This window comes from Polyodon spathula, chromosome 37 (genome assembly GCF_017654505.1).
Source record: "Polyodon spathula isolate WHYD16114869_AA chromosome 37, ASM1765450v1, whole genome shotgun sequence".
In the NCBI taxonomy this organism is placed as follows: Eukaryota; Metazoa; Chordata; class Actinopteri; order Acipenseriformes; family Polyodontidae; genus Polyodon; species Polyodon spathula.
Genome location: NC_054570.1, coordinates 1,392,818 through 1,406,779, shown reverse-complemented (window position 1 = coordinate 1,406,779; position 13,962 = coordinate 1,392,818). Strand labels below are relative to the sequence as shown.

The following is a 13,962-nucleotide window of genomic DNA, read 5'->3' as shown; positions in this document are numbered from 1 at the left end:
AAGGTGGCAGTTTGGTTCAATGCAGTTTGTTAAAGTTTCAGATTTGCGGTTGGTTTTGGTTTTACAGCCCGCTCCCAGAAAGATTCCCGAAGTGCGCAGAACTCCAGTCAGGCCAGTACAGGAAATTGCTACAGCTTGAGAAAGAAACTAAGAATTCTGTACGAGGAGATAGATGAACCCAGTGACGATGATTACCTGTGTGAGTGCTGCAAGAGCAACCTTTACACTCGGACTGTGTACTCTGTTAAAAAAGGGTGCTAAACACATGATGGCATGGACAAGGTTAAAGCACAGAGAATTGCAAAATTGCAGCACAAATTAACCATGGCAATCTTTCATCATGGGTTAGCATGCTACAGCTAGCAGATACCTAAATATGCAGACAAGTTTTGTTTAACACATTCTTTAGTTAGTTTTAATCTGTCAGAATGACATTTTGTTCAATGTTTTATTGCAAGTGCACACATACAGTCATCAAGTCCCTAAGTCCTCCAGGTTTTATAAGTATTATTAAATAATTAACAGACTAAGACCTGAAAGGAGGTTATACTTTCAGTTAAGTAATTTAGGGTACAGGTGGAACAAAGCCCTCAAGAACTGGAATTTGCTCCCCATGTCTGTTATTTTCCTGTGGATTGACTCTGTCCCTGTTAATTCTCAGACTGCGAGGACTGCCAGACCTTCTTCATTGATGTGTGTGGGCTGCACGGCCCTGCGCTGTTCATTCCAGACACGGCCGCTGAGGTGGGCCTGGCACACAGGGCTCGCCTCACCACACCTCCGGGCATGAGCGTCAGAGTCTCCAAGATCCCAAACGCTGGGCTGGGTGCCTGGAACGAGCGCGGTGTCATTCCCAGAGGGGCCCACTTCGGACCATACCAGGGGGCGGTGACTCGCGAAGAGGAGGCCGTCCTCAGTGGATATTCATGGGTGGTAGGGTTATCTGTCGTTGTATTGGGTCGAATCCTCAGTGGATATTCATGGCTGGTAGGGTTACCTCTCGTTGTATTGGGTCAAATGCACTTTACTGGACACACTTATCAAACAAGGGTAGAGTGGTTAGGGCCAGTGGGGCACCACCCACATGAATATACTGTATAATGTATACAGATTATACAACAATATTTGTGAGACATAGAACTAATATAATAAGCTTTTAGTCCCAGTGTTAAAAGTATGTGAATCCAAACTAATTTTAACATTAAAGACAGTGAAAAAGACTTCCAGTCAAAATGTTGTCATAGCTTACTGCAGTCCAGTTTATAGACTTACAAATCTATTTTCAGACTGTATTCTCAAGAAATTTGCCTTTCTCGTTTCTGTTATGTGCTGTTTTCTGTTAGTTTGAGCACCATTGCTAGGTTGTATGACTTTTGACACAGCAAGAATAATCTGATTTATCTCATTCCACTCTACAGATAACTAAAGGGAAGAACGATCATGAGTACATCGATGCTAAGAGTGAAGCTAACTCAAACTGGATGAGGTAATGAATGCACTGCACTCTCACCTCTTGTTTCTGTATTCTCCGCAATGACCATCCAAGTGGCTGGGATACTTCAGGACACTAGAACAACAAAATAAAGACGAGGCATTCAGTGAACCCTTATGGGGTGGAAGTAGTGTAATGTGGATCTATCCTCATGCTTGCCTGTCTAAGTGTCTGTCTTCCAAGATGAAAACCACAGATACGCAGATAAAAACAAATAATAATAAACTTAGTTAAAAGCTTATTAGTATATTATTATTATTATTCATAGTGCAGAGGCTAATCTACTATCCATATCTTCAAAACACTCAATCAGAGTCCTTTAACTACAAGAAACCAAGTCAAGTGGACATACGTTTCGGCTCATGCCTTCTTCAGCTAATTTCCAAGTACTAATTAGGATCTTACCTGAGCGGCTAACCTTTCCCTCCCCATCTCTGTCTGCTGTTGCAGGTATGTGAACTGTGCCCGTAATGAAGAGGAGCAAAACCTGGTGGCCTTTCAGTACAAGGGTGAGATCTACTACAGGTCCTGCAAGCCGATCCCGCCACGCTGTGAGCTGCTGGTGTGGTACGGGGACGAGTACGGCAGGGAGCTGGGCGTCCGCTGGGACCTGATGTGGGAGAACAAGTGTCGCTCGACAGGTACTGGAGCTGCCCTGTGCCCCGAGGAAAATGCTGTGCTGCGGTATATTATCACTGCCTGCTATTTAATAGCCATTCAGAGCCATTTATGAGTCTGTGTTTTAGACCAGGGCTTTTATTTATTATTATTATTATTATTATTATTATTATTATTATTATTGAAGTTATTTAATCAAAGCAGGCTGTCCCTTCCCCATACACACTCTCCTCCTCACTATAACTGCTGCTCTTTCTCCCTTTTTGTTCTCCTCTCTCTAAACTCACTCCCACACCCCTTCTGTATCCCTCACTCCCCACTTTATCTCCATTCATCTTGCTCTCTTTTTCCCCTCTCTCTAATTATCCTTTTCTCTCCCTTACACATGCACACATACTCCCTCCCTAACCTTCTCTTACTCTCTCACCCCCCCTTACCACAACCTAATCATTTGCTCTCTGCTACCCCTCTATTACTTTCCCTTCTTCTCTAAACTTTCCCTATCTCACATCCCACACACACAATCCTTCCTCTTTCTTACACTCTCACCCCTTTCTTCTATACTTCCCTCTCTTCCCCACTCCTCCCCTCTCTCACCCTCTTTCTCTTACTTCAGAAGTGGATTTGGAGCAAGACCTCGACTTCTATCCCTGCCCTCACTGCAGCATCGCCTTCACTGCTGAGCAGTACCTGGAGAAGCACACAAAGAGGACTCACCCTGAGGAGTATGTGGCGATACTGAGAGCGCGCTCACTCAAGAATCCGTCGTCACAGAGCTCAGTGACAGCACGCTCTGGGAGAGTTCACAAATCAGACTCCGCTGGAAACTCGCAAGCTTCACGTCGCTGCTCTGACTGTGGGAAGAGTTTCACTCGGTCAAACAGCCTTGTTTCACACCAGCGAACTCACACAGGAGAGAAACCGTATCGCTGCTCTGACTGTGGCAAGAGTTTCACTCGGTCAAGCAGCCTTGAAACACACCAGCGAACTCACACAGGAGAGAAACCGTATCGCTGCTCTGACTGTGGCAAGAGTTTCACTCGGTCAAACAGCCTTGTTTCACACCAGCGAATTCACACAGGAGAGAAACCGTATCGCTGCTCTGACTGTGGCAAGAGTTTCACTCGGTCAAGCAGCCTTGAAACACACCAGCGAACTCACACAGGAGAGAAACCGTATCGCTGCTCTGACTGTGGGAAGAGGTTCAATCACTCTGTATCCCTGAAAACACACCAGCGAATTCACACAGGAGAGAAACCGTATCACTGCTCTGACTGTGGGAAGAGGTTCAATCACTCTGTATCCCTGAAAACACACCAGCGAATTCACACAGGAGAGAAACCGTATCACTGCTCTGACTGTGGGAAGAGTTTCAGTCAGTCATCCAACCTTGAAACACACCAGCGAACTCACACAGGAGAGAAACCATATCGCTGCTCTGACTGTGGGAAGAGTTTCAGTCGGTCAGACAGCCTTGAAACACACCAGCGAACTCACACAGGAGAGAAACCGTATCGCTGCTCTGACTGTGGGAAGAGTTTCAGTCAGTCAGGAAACCTGAAAACACACCAGCGAACTCACACAGGAGAGAAACCGTATCGCTGCTCTGACTGTGGGAAGAGTTTCAGTCAGTCAGGCAAACCTGAAAACACACCAGCGAACTCACACAGGAGAGAAACCGTATCGCTGCTCTGACTGTGGGAAGAGTTTCAGTCGGTCAGACAGCCTTGAAACACACCAGCGAACTCACACAGGAGAGAAACCGTATCGCTGCTCTGACTGTGGGAAGAGGTTCAATCACTCTGTATCCCTGAAAACACACCAGCGAATTCACACAGGAGAGAAACCGTATCACTGCTCTGACTGTGGGAAGAGTTTCAGTCAGTCATCCAACCTTGAAACACACCAGCGAACTCACACAGGAGAGAAACCATATCGCTGCTCTGACTGTGGGAAGAGTTTCAGTCGGTCAGACAGCCTTGTTTCACACCAGCGAACTCACTCCTGACATGCCGAGCCCTGCGTGACTTCACTCATTGTGAGGGGAAATATGTTTCCTTTCATAACTGAACACACACACACACCTACCTGTCAATGTTAAAGATTGTGTTGATTTTGTTGAGAAATTAACTGAGCTGCACAATTTTAAAAAGGGACAAGGTTGGGATCAATAATCTGCCTTATAAAAAAACCTTACCTCAGTACTGTGCATTTGCACTGCAATCTTGCAGTTTATTTCATTTGAACCGGCTTCACCAATGTATTTAACATTTCCTATACTTCAATACACTTCAATACACTTTGTTATTCTGGCTCAATGACACCATCAATTCCTGAGCTCCATTATTTTTTAGAACACTCTTTATGTTCCGTAACTCACAGTGAGCGTTCCATGGAACCTTCTTGCTTAGTATTCCAAAGTCCAGTGACTCTCAGTGTTCCATGGAACCTTCTTGCTTAGTATTCCAAAGTCCAGTGACTCTCAGTGTTCCATGGAACCTTCTTTGTTCTCCCTCTGTGTCTCAATTGAAGACATTGTGAAAGACTTTATGGTTGAAATGTTTGCCAGTGAATTTATTTGGTTTATTTTATCACAATGTAGCGCTATTGGGGGTTTAGTAGTTATGGACAAGCTGATGTAATGAGGAGATCCTCAATATGCAGTGTCATTTAAAGAGGTTTTTTGTTTGGTTTTTTTGCCAAAGTCGCAGACTTTTTACCAATGCCACCATTATAATGAGGGCTTGCAGGGTTTAAGTTCTGTTTTGAAAGTGAACAGACCTCTTGTTGCCTGCAGTTCAATGTAAACACACCTTGCTATTCAGTTTTAAAATGTTTATGTCTTGTTCAATTAAAACAGCATGCCTAGTATTCTTAAATATGCTATTTATTATTTATTTCACATTTTTTAAAAATCTTTATGACATTAACTGGACAAGTCATATTCTATTTTTACATTTCATCTATTGGCAAATGCAGCTGCTAATTTTATAGGAGATTAAACTGTTTTTTTAAATGTTAGTGTTTTATTCAGGAGCCCCAATAAACGTTTTAAAGAAAAAATCACTCTGCGACCTGTCTCTGAATGTTTAGTATTGTAATTACACAATCATCCTTAGATAATTATATTCCTCTTTTAACATATACACACACAGTATTTCAAATGTTTAGCCAAGGTAATCCATGCTGAGATGCTACGATATCGTTTTGCAGTGGAGAGCTGGGTTTTGTTAAAGACAGCTCAAAACATACTTTTAAAAATAGTTCACTATAAACGTCTTTTTTTTTTTCTTTTTTTTTTACAAAGTAAACATTTTATTACAAGAAGAATTTACACTCAATGCGTTGTTTGTGGTACAGTCTCATTGAAAAAAATCGTTCTTAAAAAAGGAGTGCTATTCTGAAACAGTAAAGGACTCCTATGTTGTGACGATGAAAACAAATATAACGCAAAGATGTAGAGTGAAACAACTCGAGAATGTAAGATCTTAAGCCATATCCCCCCTTCAGTCACTGTGTTTATTACGTTCCCTGTCTGTGCCTCTTTTGTAATGTAGATCATGTTTGCTTTTCAAAGCCATGGCAGGGCAGCTTCTCTGAACTCCACAGAGTTCACACAAGCTCTTCTATAATCTCTACAAATGAAACGGAACAGTAAGTCATTCTGATGCTAGTGTGAACAATCCATGCGACGCTTCAGAAAGACAAAGCAATGACACAGCGTTGAAAACACGTCTTTTATTCGTATTGTAAGTAGTAGTATTATATTCAAGTAGAAGACAGGAGCTTATTTTTGCATTAAAACAAACTTAAAACAAGAGTTGCAAAGTAATGGATCAGACGTGTTGACAGAAACGGGAATGATCGATTCATCCACTTCAGAGGGGCATTACTGGAGCTCAATGTTAGCAAAAGCTTCACCCATCTGCTTCTTCACAGTCTCAAAGGTATCTTTGAACCAGTTCCTACAAAAAAAAAACCATACATGCGCGAAATTAAAAACAAAAAAGCGGAGTCCGACCCCTCCATGAACAGCAGGCGCCTGTAACGAGGCTCACCCAACACCTTTCCCCCGACAGCGAGGGCTGCATTTCATGCATCAGAGCTTTCCATGCAGTGTGTCCGGTGACAGTGTATTTACACAGGAGTTCATGCATCAGAGCTTTCCATGCACAGGGTCTAGTGACAGTGTATTTACACAGGAGTTCATGCATCAGAGCTTTCCTTGCACAGGGTCTAGTGACAGTGGATTTACACAGGAGTTCATGCATCAGAGCTTTCCATGCAGTGTGTCCGGTGACAGTGTATTTACACAGGAGTTCATGCATCAGAGCTTTCCATGCAGTGTGTCCGGTGACAGTGTATTTACACAGGAGTTCATGCATCAGAGCTTTCCATGCAGTGTGTCCGGTGACAGTGTATTTACACAGGAGTTCATGCATCAGAGCTTTCCATGCAGTGTGTCCGGTGACAGTGTATTTACACAGGAGTTCATGCATCAGAGCTTTCCTTGCACAGGGTCTAGTGACAGTGGATTTACACAGGCGCTATTATACATCGTTTCAGTGTAGTTCATGAGGAAATCTATTTGTATGATATATATGTACACAATTTTATCAGAAAAGAGTCAGGGTTAGGGTCAGGGTTAGGGTTAGGGTTAGGGGTCATGGGGAATTTAAAAATAAACACTTATTTGTCTGAAAATGTGCATTTTGAATTTTTATTTGATTAAGTTAGAGGAATAATTTACAGTGTGTTTGTAAAAGTCATCAGGCAATCTCTTCGTTAAAAACACACTCAGAAGGCACCTGTCGCTGCTAACTGAACATTTGAATTTGTACAGACCTGACAACATAATGGAACAATACAAATAGCACCTGTGAACTACAGCCCTGAGCTTCACACAGCACACACAACCTGAGACACGCTGCCCGGTAAGATGCAGACGCGCCCTTTTCTATATAGTATACAGGATAGGTTTAAAATTTATGACACTTAAAGATGAATCAAATTTAAATGCCCCTGTGAGAGAAATGGACGCTCCATTCTGCTCCATTGCAGTAGAGCAGAGCAGGAGAATGCTACTGGTGGAGCGTGCCATTTCTTCTCTCCTTAGAGGGGTGGTTTAGTTGAAGTTCTGGCGGAAGGAGTCCCACAGAGAGGAGAGCTGAGCCTGCAGATCCTCTGCGTAGGGGTTCAGCTTCTGCTGGAGGTCCTCGGCGTAGGGGGTGAGGTTCACCCGCACCTCCTGGGCAGCCTGGCTCATCCTCTCCTGCAGGGTCTGGGTCAGGGGGCCCATGTTCTGCTGGAACTCCTCCAGACGCTGGTTGATCCTATCTTGGAGATTGGCAGCGTAGGGGCTGAGCTGGGCACGGAGCTCCTCCACGTTCCCCTGCAGCTTCTCCCTCAGCTCCTCGGTGCTGACGGCCAGGTTCTGGCGCAGGGTCTCCGAGTTCTGGTCCAGGGCCTGGCGCAGCTCGTTGATGTTCTTCTGGATCTTGCTGTTGAGCTCGTCGGCGTACGGAGTCAGCTGGCTGTTCAGGGCCTGCAGGTCGCTCAGGAGCTGCTTCTGCAGGACCTCTGCATCCCGACTCATCTTGTCCAGGATCTCCTGGGCCACGGGGGTCATCTTACCACGCAGCTCCCCCATGTACAGGGTGGCAGTGCTGGCACTCTCTGAGATTTTGGTGCTGCAAAGGAGGGGAGGGGAGAGGAGAGGGTTAGCAACTACTGGTGATGTCGAGACAGAGATATGAGAGAGAGGAGATCAAAGGGAGGGAGGGATAAAAGGAGAGAGAGAGGAGACTGTGGTATTGTGTTGTGTGGACCAGTCCGGTCCGGTCCAGTGTGGTGCTGTGTTGACCGGACCGGTCCGGTCGGTGTGGCACTGTGTGGACCGGTCCGGGTTTCTCTCCAGGACTCACTTGAGCTCCTGGCCCAGCTGGGACTGCTTCACCTTCTCCAGAGTGTCCTCAGCGGTCTGGGTCACCTTGGCAACATATTCCCAGAATGCATCTCTCACCACCTCCAACTGGGACTTTGGCTCATCCCGCCACAGGATATTAGCGTGACAGCCTGGAGAGAGAGCGGGAATGAGAGAGAGGGGTTACTGAAGGAGGGGGAGAGTGGGGATGTCGAGTGAGGAAGGGAGAGAGAAGAAGATGGAGGGAGAGGACCAGGAGAGATAAAGAAAGAAAGAAAGCGTGCTGGTTGCTCTACGTACCAGTGAACACGGCGATAGCGAGAACCACAAGGAACTTCATGACTGGATCTTGATCTCTGTAGAGACACAGGAAGCAGCATAGATTACTGTAAACTGTGTAACACTGAGGAGTGAACAACACACAGACAAGCACTGGAGACACCCTGCCAATCACACACACAATAATCTGAACACTGGAGACACCCTGCCAATCACACACACAATAATCTGAACACTGGAGACACCCTGCCAATCACACACACAATAATCTGAACACTGGAGACACCCTGCCAATCACACACACAATAATCTGAACACTGGAGACACCCTGCCAATCACACACACAATAATCTGAAGAATGCTGTAGAATAATAACTTTACATCCTTTCAAATAACATAGCAGTATATTCAGTATAATCAAATATCTATCTATCTCAATATCTATATCTATCTATCTATCTATCTATCTATCTATCTATATATATATATATATATTAATATCTATATATCTTAGACTAGATATTATATATATAATATATATATAGATATATATAGTATCAACATTTGTATATTTTTTTAAAAATGGGATTACAATATATCACAATATATTACAGATTATGGGCAAGAAATTATTTTTAATATGTCAATATATTCCAAATATACTATCCCAGATATATAAAAAGCAAGTATTTATCAACAACATCTCATGAAAAAAAAAAAAAACAAATAAAACATTTCCAATATATTAGCAAGTAGCTATTCTTTCAGCAGTGTTTGTGTGAAGCCAAATCATCACTGATGAATCTCTTGTAGAAATGCTGTGTCTTACCTTGTGAGTCAGCACGTCTCTGTGAGCAGTGATTGAGTGAGTGGCTTTGCTGCTGGGAGCTGTGTGTATTTATAGAGCTGCCTCCTTGTAATATCACTGACTAGGTGGCTGCTGGCCGTACTAAAGTCCACCCAGACTGTGTTGCTGTCACTGACAGCACTGCTGTAGTCATCCACTGCGATAACGCAGCCAACAGCAGGCTGGAATAAAACATGTGGTTCATGAACAACTTTGAACCCCAAATATGCTATTGAGATCTTACAGCGCTGACCCTTCTCAAAGCTTACTGTGTTTGCTTTCTCTGCTGGTCACTATATATTATAAAGACATTTCAGAGGGCTGTGTCTCATCAATATCAGGGTCTAGTGCTGTATATTATAAAGACATTTCAGAGGGCTGTGTCTCATCAATATCAGGGTCTAGCGCTGTATATTATAAAGACATTTCAAAGGGCTGTGTCTCATCAATATCAGGGTCTAGTGCTGTATATTATAAAGACATTTCAGAGGGCTGGATCTCATCAATATCAGGGTCTAGTGCTATATATTATAAAGACATTTCAGAGGGCTGGATCTCATCAATATCAGGGTCTAGTGCTGTATATTATAAAGACATTTCAGAGGGCTGGATCTCATCAATATCAGGGTCTAGTGCTGTATATTATAAAGACATTTCAGAGGGCTGGATCTCATCAATATCAGGGTCTAGTGCTGTATATTATAAAGACATTTCAGAGGGCTGGATCTCATCAATATCAGGATCTCCTGTGTGTGTTTGTTTGTGTGTGTGCGTGTTTGTGTGTGCATGTTTGTTTGTTTTTATCGTGTCACAGGAATTTGGAGTGCGCAATGAAACTGCAATGAAGTCATTATGGAATTTACTGCATCCCAATAAAAACCAACTGTGAACTCTTTCAAGAAGCAAAGTACCTTGGCATTTTCATATATACATGCTAATATATTTACTGTACTCTGCCCCTACCTTTGACGCTGTCTGCAAACAACCTGAATGATTGTGTTCTGCTTGAGACCAAAGATCCCTCCACTGTAATCACATGAATTAACGTTTCAGTCTGTGAGGGTTCAAGGCTCTTGAAGGTACTGATGGCACTTTAAAATCTAATCTATTACAACACAGCAACTATGCTGTTCTGTATTTAATTGTAGAGCTTCATTTCCATTCTTCACTTAGACTAAAATAATTCAGGAGAGAGAGAGATTGATTGATTTGATACAAGGTCATCCCTCGCTCCGGTTTCACTGCTAGTTTCATTATTAACCATTTACCATAACTAGTGATTCTTACCTGGTTCATGATCTTCTCTGTGCTTTACTACACTGTGCTGTGCTTTTACCAGCAGGGAAACCAAAAGCAATCCGAAATGTCTTTATAATGTACAGCACTAGACCCTAATATTGATGAGACACAGCCCTCTGAAATGTCTTTATAATATACAGCACTAGACCCTGATATTGATGAGATCCTGCCCTCTGAAATGTCTTTATAATATACAGCACTAGACCCTGATATTGATGAGACACAGCCCTCTGAAATGTCTTTATAATATACAGCACTAGACCCTGATATTGATGAGATCCAGCCCTCTGAAATGTCTTTATAATATACAGCACTAGACCCTGATATTGATGAGACACAGCCCTCTGAAATGTCTTTATAATATACAGCACTAGACCCTGATATTGATGAGATCCAGCCCTCTGAAATGTCTTTATAATATACAGCACTAGATCCTGATATTGATGAGACACAGCCCTCTGAAATGTCTTTATAATATATAGTGACCAGCAGAGAAAGCAAACACAGTAAGCTTTGAGAAGGGTCAGCGCTGTAAGATCTCAATAGCATATTTGGGGTTCAAAGTTGTTCATGAACCACGTGTTTTATTCCAGCCTGCTGTTGGCTGCGTTATCGCAGTGGATGACTACAGCAGTGCTGTCAGTGACAGCAACACAGTCTGGGTGGACTTTAGTACGGCCAGCAGCCACCTAGTCAGTGATATTACAAGGAGGCAGCTCTATAAATACACACAGCTCCCAGCAGCAAAGCCACTCACTCAATCACTGCTCACAGAGACGTGCTGACTCACAAGGTAAGACACAGCATTTCTACAAGAGATTCATCAGTGATGATCTGGCTTCACACAAACACTGCTGAAAGAATAGTTACTTGCTAATATATTGGAAATGTTCTATTTGCTTGTTTTTTTTTCATGAGATGTTGTTGTTAAATACTAGATTTTTATATATCTGGGATAGTATGTTTGGAATATATTTAGAATTCTATTTTGGAATATATTGACATATTAAATATTGTTTCTTGCACATAACCTATAATGTGATATATTGTGATCCCATTTTTTTAAAATAGATATATATTTTTACTATACTATATAATATATGATATAAATATATATTTAAAATATATATTTATCTATATATATTTATTTTAATATATGTTTTTTGGAAGGATGTAAGGTTATTCTAAATGTAAAGAATTTGAAAAACAGGAGTTAATTTAAAATATAAAAATAACTTTACATAGACCTACCTCTGAGTCTTCCTGTTATAATCCCCTGCTGGAGTGACACAGAGCGGTGGTAATGAGATTGACCTAGTGTTCAGATTATTGTGTGTGTGATTGGCAGGGTGTCTCCAGTGTTCAGATTATTGTGTGTGTGATTGGCAGGGTGTCTCCAGTGTTCAGATTATTGTGTGTGTGATTGGCAGGGTGTCTCCAGTGTTCAGATTATTGTGTGTGTGATTGGCAGGGTGTCTCCAGTGCTTGTCTGTGTGTTGTTCACTCCTCAGTGTTACACAGTTTACAGTAATCTATGCTGCTTCCTGTGTCTCTACAGAGATCAAGATCCAGTCATGAAGTTCCTTGTGGTTCTCGCTATCGCCGTGTTCACTGGTACGTAGAGCAACCAGCACGCTTTCTTTCTTTCTTTATCTCTCCTGGTCCTCTCCCTCCATCTTCTTCTCTCTCCCTTCCTCACTCGACATCCCCACTCTCCCCCTCCTTCAGTAACCCCTCTCTCTCATTCCCGCTCTCTCTCCAGGCTGTCACGCTAATATCCTGTGGCAGGATGAGCCAAAGTCCCAGTTGGAGGTGGTGAGAGATGCATTCTGGGAATATGTTGCCAAGGTGACCCAGACCGCTGAGGACACTCTGGAGAAGGTGAAGCAGTCCCAGCTGGGCCAGGAGCTCAAGTGAGTCCCGGAGAGAAACCCGGACCGGTCCACACAGTGCCACACCGACCGGACCGGTCCGGTCAACACAGCACCACACTGGACCGGACCGGACTGGTCCACACAACACAATACCACAGTCTCCTCTCTCTCTCCTTTTATCCCTCCCTCCCTTTGATCTCCTCTCTCTCATATCTCTGTCTCGACATCACCAGTAGTTGCTAACCCTCTCCTCTCCCCTCCCCTCCTTTGCAGCACCAAAATCTCAGAGAGTGCCAGCACTGCCACCCTGTACGTGGGGGAGCTGCGTGGTAAGATGACCCCCGTGGCCCAGGAGATCCTGGACAAGATGAGTCGGGATGCAGAGGTCCTGCAGAAGCAGCTCCTGAGCGACCTGCAGGCCCTGAACAGCCAGCTGACTCCGTACGCCGACGAGCTCAACAGCAAGATCCAGAAGAACATCAACGAGCTGCGCCAGGCCCTGGACCAGAACTCGGAGACCCTGCGCCAGAACCTGGCCGTCAGCACCGAGGAGCTGAGGGAGAAGCTGCAGGGGAACGTGGAGGAGCTCCGTGCCCAGCTCAGCCCCTACGCTGCCAATCTCCAAGATAGGATCAACCAGCGTCTGGAGGAGTTCCAGCAGAACATGGGCCCCCTGACCCAGACCCTGCAGGAGAGGATGAGCCAGGCTGCCCAGGAGGTGCGGGTGAACCTCACCCCCTACGCCGAGGACCTCCAGCAGAAGCTGAACCCCTACGCAGAGGATCTGCAGGCTCAGCTCTCCTCTCTGTGGGACTCCTTCCGCCAGAACTTCAACTAAACCACCCCTCTAAGGAGAGAAGAAATGGCACGCTCCACCAGTAGCATTCTCCTGCTCTGCTCTACTGCAATGGAGCAGAATGCTCGTCGTGGGGCGTACCATTTCTCTCACACCTATCCTGTGTCTCTCTTTCCAAAAATGCTGTAAATTATTCCTCTAAATTATAATAAAATAAAAATTCAAAATGCAGATTTTCGGACAAATAATTTTATTTTTAAGTTCTCCCATGACCCCTAACCCTGACTCTTATCTGCTACAATTCCGTACTTGCATAGATCATACAAATGATGCGCACATGTATTTCCTCAGTAACTCCTATGTCTAACTGCACTGTCAGTAATACAGTTCTTTTCGATTACGACGTTGCAGCTCTCCAATCACAGCGATGCCCTCTACACTATGTTTCTGGAGCTCTGCATCCAATACAAGCACGAGTCACACACACGCTCGCTTACTTCTTGATTAGACACAAGTTTCTGAACTGCATCAGTACAGACGGAATTGCTTTTCAGTGTATTTTTTAAAGACTGTTGACAGTTCTGGAATGCAATGCCACGCTGTATTCTGGTCAGTTTGTTTTCGGGGGGGGGGGTGCAATAGACTTGCTGTTTCTCAGCTGAGCCTCACTCCCTCTGCTGCTGCTGCTGTTTATGACGTTGTTTTGACCGTTTTTTCCCCCCGTTTCCCACCCCTCCCCTCCCTTCCCTTCCCCTCCCCTTCCAACACGACACCTCCTTACCTCTCCTTCCAGCGTGGAGCTCAGAGTAGCTTTACAGTGCAGAGTCCAGTAAC

General features: G+C 44.1%; 3 protein-coding genes and 1 pseudogene across 3 annotated transcripts in view; 3 read left to right on the top strand and 1 right to left on the bottom strand.

Annotated features, from left to right (window-relative positions):
- LOC121304263 (probable histone-lysine N-methyltransferase PRDM7) overlaps nucleotides 1–739 on the top strand; it is a 3,007-nt gene extending 2,268 nt beyond the window's left edge. The window contains exon 5 of the mRNA XM_041235292.1: nucleotides 68–739. Coding sequence (XP_041091226.1) covers nucleotides 68–261 — 194 coding nt within the window. The 3' untranslated portion in view covers nucleotides 262–739. The remainder of the gene's footprint in view (nucleotides 1–67) is intronic.
- LOC121304198 overlaps nucleotides 1–13,962 on the top strand; it is a 387,591-nt pseudogene that overhangs the window by 240,415 nt on the left and 133,214 nt on the right.
- On the bottom strand, nucleotides 6,817–9,200 carry LOC121304255 (apolipoprotein A-I-like). The gene is made up of 4 exons (XM_041235281.1): nucleotides 9,142–9,200; nucleotides 8,334–8,389; nucleotides 8,035–8,185; nucleotides 6,817–7,800 (listed from the first exon to the last, which is right to left on the bottom strand). The coding sequence occupies exons 2-4, from the start codon at nucleotides 8,371–8,373 to the stop codon at nucleotides 7,236–7,238; spliced, it is 756 nt and encodes a 251-aa protein (XP_041091215.1). The 5' UTR covers nucleotides 8,374–8,389; nucleotides 9,142–9,200; the 3' UTR covers nucleotides 6,817–7,235.
- Nucleotides 11,191–13,359, top strand: LOC121304254 (apolipoprotein A-I-like). The gene is made up of 4 exons (XM_041235280.1): nucleotides 11,191–11,251; nucleotides 12,017–12,072; nucleotides 12,221–12,371; nucleotides 12,606–13,359. Exons 2-4 carry the CDS (start codon nucleotides 12,033–12,035, stop codon nucleotides 13,168–13,170), a joined length of 756 nt encoding a protein of 251 aa, XP_041091214.1. The 5' UTR covers nucleotides 11,191–11,251; nucleotides 12,017–12,032; the 3' UTR covers nucleotides 13,171–13,359.